Raw genomic sequence first — 7025 nt, 5'->3', positions numbered from 1 at the left:
CTACTGCCAGAGCGGCAGAGTTCAAACACGCAGTCTTGTTGGCCTTAACATACATAAAGCATTCGACAACATTAAACACGCTGCTCTATTGGAGAAGGTGTATGAAACTGAACCAGGCCAGTGGTTCGCAGACTACATCCGTAGCTTTCTCAGCGACCGACAAGTTCAAATACTTATGAATGATTCGACAACAACGAAGCATCCACTAAGACGGGGAACCCCCTAAGGGGCAATACTTTCTCCAACACTTTTTAATGTTGCATTGAAAGATCTTCCAAACAAATTGAACTTAATTCCTGGGCTTATGCATATTATCTATGTGGATGATATCACGCTTTGGTGCACGACAGGTAACACTGGCGAGCAAGAAAACACACCACAGCAAGGAATAAACACCGTTTTGCGGTACCTCGCCAGTCTTGGACTTCAGTGCTCCCCTGATAAATACGAAAACACAGTAGTCCTGAATGACCATACAGAAGCAGCATAACAACGAAAACAACTCATTGAGCTTCACGTGCATGGCCAACCAATACCAAGAAACCAACATAAGCGTATTTTAGGATTTCATAGGCAGCAAGATGGTAGAGCACATATATGGATGCAACGAACTCAACAACAAATCAGTCGGATCACGCATAAGCTCAAACGAATAGCCAACAAGAATAATGGCATCAGAGAAGCTGAGCTCTGGCAGATCGCAGAAGGCTTAGTATATACAAGGACTATGTACGACTTTCCTTACATGCATCTCACCGCAACCCAACTCTGCAAACTGAACAACCTCCTTCGAGCTATCACGCGCGTAACCCTTGGGGTACCAAGCTATACACCGAGTGCCTTTGTGGATGCGACAGCTATGTACAATTTGAGCGAAAGACTAGTTATGCACGAAGAAAGTCAAACGCATCACCTGACAACTTCCAACCAAGGCCGGCATTTACTGGAACTTCTGGGACACAATACCACCATCTGCTCCCTATACCACCGCCAGCTCCTCCATGGAATGCATTTCCTTATATAGAGGTTACACCAATACCAAAACACATGCACATTGAAAAAAAAGTTGCAAGATGCCAATGACGCTGCCGCCGACAGCTTCAAACTGATCCGACCTCATATCACGCCGAGGCCAGCTTTCGAGCCAGCAACGCAGTCGCAGCAACAATGAACCCACGCGGTCAAACAGTAAAAAAGATGGTTTTAGTAAAATCGGTATGCGCTACTTTTTGTTCAGCTGTAAGTAAGGAAGCAAGTGCAACTGTATGAGACATTATGCTGAAAACCACTTTCACTTGCAGACGTAGTTAGCGGATACGAAAGGAGTCACCTTTCACTTGCAGACGTAGTTAGCGGATACGAAAGGTGTGAACGACAATGCAACAACCCAAATTTGCATGTGACAATTCTAGCAAAAATTGGATAACATATGGGGCATATAATGTGAGATGCAATGTGCAGCATAATCTTTGTGTCAATTGAAAAAGATAATCAACAGTATTTCGCTATGTAATGTGTCTGTTTGCAGCATGAGATATTGCTTGCACAGTTTCTTTCATTTCTTATAAACAATTATGGTTACTATGTATATTGCTCGTAAATTTACGTGATGACACGCCCAGCCTTGTTTCTCCATTCTGTGAATTTCTAGTCGTGCATCATGTCCCTATTTATAGAAATTGCTCAGTGTGCCCTTCTTGTCATGTCAATGTAAAGAAGTGAAGAGATGAAGCAAATCATTATATATAATTTGCCGTATATTTTTTCAGCTTCATGATTCTTATTCTTGCACTGTTTGCCACAGTGCTGAACAATAAAGCTTGTGCTCACTACAGTTGCCCACACTGCACTTCTCATTATGCTGCTTTAGGTTTATGACCACCATATTTTTATTTATGGGCCTCAGTTACATGATGAGTATTTTAGTGGGCTTTTCTAAGGGAGTGATTAGCCTGCACGTTTGCCTGTGTCGCACTTTCGTCACTGGACGACACTTCAGAGCACCTTAGACGTTAGGGCGTAATAAAGATATGTATGAATATATTGTACACTCGCATACAAGCCGATTAAGGTGTATAAACCGAATTTCTGTCGCCCGCGTGCACAACTAGATGTTAGCAATATGTGCGAAGGTTAAATAGAAATGTCATTCCTTGGCTCGAGTATATCGTAGCACACGTACGAAAAGTCACACTGTAATATGTTTTAACGTGACCTATCAGATCTTAGAACTGTCTGGTTTTTTTCAATTATAACAAACCTCCCCCTATTCAAAATTATCATAGTGATCGACTCTGGCGTGATCTGTTCTGGCGGGCACAAGTATTACCACCGCTTGAGCACTAATTCCGTCGCCGAGCCAACTTAAAACACTCATGGCCGAGATTCCTGCCCAAAATTTCACAGAATGCTAAGACTTGAGAAACACCGCGAAACGTTTTTCCATGTGCAGACATTATATATTGTAAAAGCGCCCAACAATAGTATTGTGATAGCAGCAGCGCTTAGTTTTTAAATCATGTCAGCGCGAAGCGACGAACAAAAAATAAGTGGCAGGGGGGGGGGGGGGGGTGTTGGACGAAAAATTTTGAGGGAGTGTTGAACCCCCCCCCGAACCCTTCCCCTTGGCTACGCCACTGCTGGTCATGCACTACTGCACGACCAAACGGCCAAAAACATAAATGCTCACACCTGACGTGCGCAAGCATGCAAGTGTGGCCGATGAACTTTCTGTCGTACAGGGACTCCTATTTCGGGGCAGAAGGTCAGTCTCAATAAAACTTGTTTTTGGGCTAGTTGGTTATTCGTCATATTGTAAGATATTTAGCGCAACCTCGACTTTTGCAAACACTCACACATTCACTCACAAAACCACCCGAGCAACACACAGCATACAGCGCTGTATGCTGTGTGTGTTACTCGGGTGGCTGTGTGAGTGTTTGCGAAAGTCGAGGTTGCGCTAAATATCTTACAATATGAAGAGCAAAGGAGTTTTTGTGGTGGCCCACAATCAGCCAAGATGACCACACGTACGTGAGCATGTGCCCAACCTGCACAATGCACCGTCCTGGCGCAAATTAACAGTTGCTTCATACACCACTCACCGAAGACCCGTGGCAGGTCAGCACAGACTAGTTCCACTATGAAGGGAAAAATTACAGAGCGGCTGTTGACCCCTACTCAAGGTCTTTTGAACTAGAAGAGCTTTGTGGAACTCAAACCAAACATGTTGTGCATTTCCGCAGTAACTTGTTCGCCCACCATAACATTCCGAACATTTTGAAATCCACAAATGGCCTGCAGTACAGCTCACTTGAGCTCCTGCGATTGACGAGCAGTTACGGTGTAAGACATGCGACTTCGAGCCCACATTGTGTGCAAAACAATGGCGAAGATGAGAGAGCTGAACAGACTGCCAATAACATCATCCACATATCCACGAGTGTTGCGGAAGGCCTTTTGGCCCAAAAAGCTACACCTGGACTGAAGGGCTACTTGCCGGCTGAGTTTCTAATGGGCCGCAAGCTCAAAACAAACGTCCCTACTTTGCCTGTAACACATGATCATTGGTGGGGATACCAGCGTCAGTTCCGGCAAATAAATGCAGTCGTTAGTGAGTAAGAAGCCAGAAACTACAACAGGAGACGTAAAACAAGGGACAGGCCACCGCTTTAGCCAGGTACAGTTGTCCACATACACAGCTAAAGCCAGGCACAGTTATCCAGATCAGACATGGGAGTCAACAACAAGGAACTGTAGGAGTGTCACATGCACCGAGGTGTTATGTTGTGCAAACAGCCAAAGGAAGCGTTCCTCACACAAGAGCACATATACAAGAGGCACCAGAAGTTGCATCACCGAACCAAGCAGGTACGGGTTGGTCAGGAGAAGCCAACCACACTACCCACAGTTGCTAAGCCATTAAACCACTGCCACGCCTGAGCCTGTGAGCAAGCTAAGGGCCAGCCTTTCAAAAGGGGAAGGTGTGTCATGAGAACTCTCGAGACTCTCCAGAGAGAGCGCCACATACCTGTTGGCACCGAAATCCCTATGAATACCTAAATTAGCGCCACCCGTGTCAGTTTGCAGGCTCCGCCTCTCCCCTGTTCTTAGCATAAATTTTCCTATACAATTCACTAGAGGGAACTCTGGCCCTAATGTCTATAGGAGCTGCAACGCACGGGGCTTCAGCGAGCATGGAAACTATGGCTAGTACACAGATTTGCCTAGTGTTAGTACTTTACGTTCCTTCTGGCTTCGCGTGACTTGAAGATGCTTTGTCACAAAACAACAATCGGCAAATATTCAGCACTTAGGCTTTATCCCCTTAATGTTTTAGGCTTTACATTTCAAATCAGGTCACGAAGTTGAAAACAGTTTATTTTTTCCTTAAAGGGACTGTCTACCATCCTTCATTGCTCTTGTGATTTGTGCCACAATAAAAATTGTACCATGTGAAGTGTCTAAAGTTGCAGCGGTTTCTCTCAAAAGAGTGTAAACATTTTCAAAACAAAATTTTCTGTCTGCGTTGTCTCCTTCTATCGGTGGGATGAATGTCTCATCGGTCGATGAAAGTCAAAAACTGAAACCCTGTGCACTTTTTGCAGGTTTCATCAAGTTTTGTTTATTAATAAAACAAATACCGTAGTGGTCATTTTAGGCACGCACACACAATTTTGTTGTTTTCAGAACCGGCGGTGGACACTGTGCTCGCGTTTCTCCATCGTTTGTAAGCAGGCATGCAAGCAAGCGAACACACTGCCAGCAGCATTACCGAGCGGCTATTTGAATGTGCGAGGGAAAAAAAAGCAAAAGTTAGACTGGCACAACCTAAAGCAGCCTCAAGTGCATAAATTACAATTTTCAAGTTATACGTGTCTGTTTCAAGCCAACTAAATCTTCCTGCGAGGATTTCTTGTCCTACCAACAGTCCTGTCAAGATTGACCACATTTGCTGTAGGGTGGCACTAGTGGTCACTTCTTATCGACTTTCAACATCAAGCTAAAATTATAATTCCTTCTTTATGGCATGAAAGCATGCTCGTTGCAGCCGATGTGATGAACGATCTTTCTATTTGCACTACAGTCGGAAATTTTTCCCGAGCGGTCAGCAGTCCCTTTAAAACAAAACTAAAACACAACATTAAATGAAGCCACAAGTACGATTCACCACCCGCAAGTAAGAAGACTAAGCAAATCCGTGTACAACACACGGTTGCTAAACAAACACAGCGCCAGGGTCCCCTCTAGTTAACTTAGGCAAACTCCATGGAGCTTGGTAGCCTTGGTAGTGCAAGCACTATCTTGTCTGTCCTCAGTCACATGTTCTCTTTTGCTTCAACGATGACATTGGCTTACCCTCCCCTGTGCAATAAGAAAGGGTATGCCGCAGTTTCCTGCTGGGCACTCAAGGGGCGCTGCTGCTGCTGAGAGAGGCAGAGGCGAAAGGACGTGGTTGGCGCTACTTCAGTTTTAGAAACTTTAGTTGGGATTCTGCCACTAGGAAGGCTAGGACGGCTACAGGGGTTCGATGGGGAGGGAAGAAAAACATGGCAGAATAATAAATGTATTGATCGTTCCCTCGTTTGAAAAGTGATGTCTCTCGGTCTTCCTCCAACCCCTCGAGAACACAACTCTTACATTCATGGATTAACAATTGGTTTTACTGCTTGCTTACAAACCATTATGTAATGCTGTTCATGTCTGTCAATAAAATTTAACATATATGAAAAACACACATGCACTGTCTTAACTTCTCCATTACGCCTGTCCACGAAGGGCACTGTGGTGTTTATCCACAGATGTAGCACAATAATAAACGGCAACATCTTCTCACGGAATGTTGCACGAACGACGGCCCCTTCCACACGGCTAGAAAGGTTAGTCACGGCTTGGGAGCCTTCTTGGGCAGTGTGCCGAAGGCGGAGATGACGGTGGGCCTAGTGGCCAGGACCAGCGGCCGTGCGACGCCGAGCACGGGCTGCGTGCCCCCGACGTCCCACTTACTCTTGCGCGGCTCGGCCTTCTTGGCCGTGCCGGTGAGAAACTCGACCTTAGTTTTCTTCTCGCGCTCGCGCTTGTCCATCTCCTCCTTCTGGCGCCGCGACAGCTCCTCGTAGTACGAGTCCGGGCCCCAGCTGTGCGGGTCGTACGTCTCCGGCGGGTAGTTTGTGCCCAGCTCGTCAATGCCGCAGTAGGCGATCAGCTTCTCGTAGATGCTAGGGTTGCGGAAGTCCTTGCGCATCTGGATCGACGCATTCATGTCGCGCCCGTCGCGCACCTTGCGCTCGTAGAGGCGCGCGATCTTTTCCTGCAGAGCCGGCGCGCAGTGTCCCGGTGGCTCGGGCGGCAGGAACACGCCGTTCGGACCCAGGCTTTGAAGGCAGCGGTGGAAGGAGACCGGCGACTCGGGACGCACGTACAGGACCTGGCCGGGCTCCTCCTCGCCCGCCGCCTCGTCCTCGTCCTGGTACGAGACGAGCGGCACTCCACTCTGCGAATTCGGCGTGCTCTCAACGCTTTTGTGCTCGGTGGTGGTCTCCGGCTCCGAGTCGAGCTCGCCTTCAGAATCGGTGTACGTCTCGGTCAGCGACGCCAACGCCTTCGAAACAGAAGAGTCGCTGTTCATTGTGGTCACAGTCGCACACACCATACACAGTGACGAATTCCCAGACCACAGCCACTTAACACCAGTGTCTCCTTCACAACACAAGTGCACACGCGAACATGAACTAGGCGGCCATTTTGAAGTCGTTTAGCTAACGCCTCCTCCACAAAGATGCCTGTGACCCACGGAGGAAGGAAAGGCACTTCCTCCGTGAAGGAAAGGAAAGCGGCGGTCGTTGGAACTACGGTGGTGGCGCCACTCAAGTAGTGGTGTCTTCAAACAAGTTTTTACGTTTTTAGAGCTTATATGCAACAAAAATAACGTAAAAAGTTTTAAAAAGACGTAAACTTAGTTATAATATAACCCTACGTAAGTGACACTGTCATTAAGCAAACAACTTTTTTATTACAAGGCATCC

General features: G+C 46.8%; 1 protein-coding gene across 1 annotated transcript; it reads right to left on the bottom strand.

Moving 5' to 3' along the window:
• Nucleotides 1–5641: 5641 nt before the first annotated feature.
• LOC119178155 (SAP30-binding protein) lies at nucleotides 5642–6811 on the bottom strand. Its single transcript, XM_037429330.2, has one exon. It carries the CDS (start codon nucleotides 6650–6652, stop codon nucleotides 5885–5887), a length of 768 nt encoding a protein of 255 aa, XP_037285227.1. The 5' UTR covers nucleotides 6653–6811; the 3' UTR covers nucleotides 5642–5884.
• Between the last annotated feature and the right edge of the window lie 214 nt (nucleotides 6812–7025).

Source organism: Rhipicephalus microplus, chromosome 1 (genome assembly GCF_043290135.1).
Source record: "Rhipicephalus microplus isolate Deutch F79 chromosome 1, USDA_Rmic, whole genome shotgun sequence".
Classification (NCBI taxonomy): Eukaryota; Metazoa; Arthropoda; class Arachnida; order Ixodida; family Ixodidae; genus Rhipicephalus; species Rhipicephalus microplus.
Note: the sequence above shows the minus strand (reverse complement) of the source record. Positions and strands in the feature narration are given on the sequence as shown.

Excerpts from the sequence above, each read along its gene's own strand:
- LOC119178155 (XM_037429330.2), bottom strand. The coding sequence starts at position 6,652 with ATGGTGTGTGCGACTGTGACCACAATGAACAGCGACTCTTCTGTTTCG.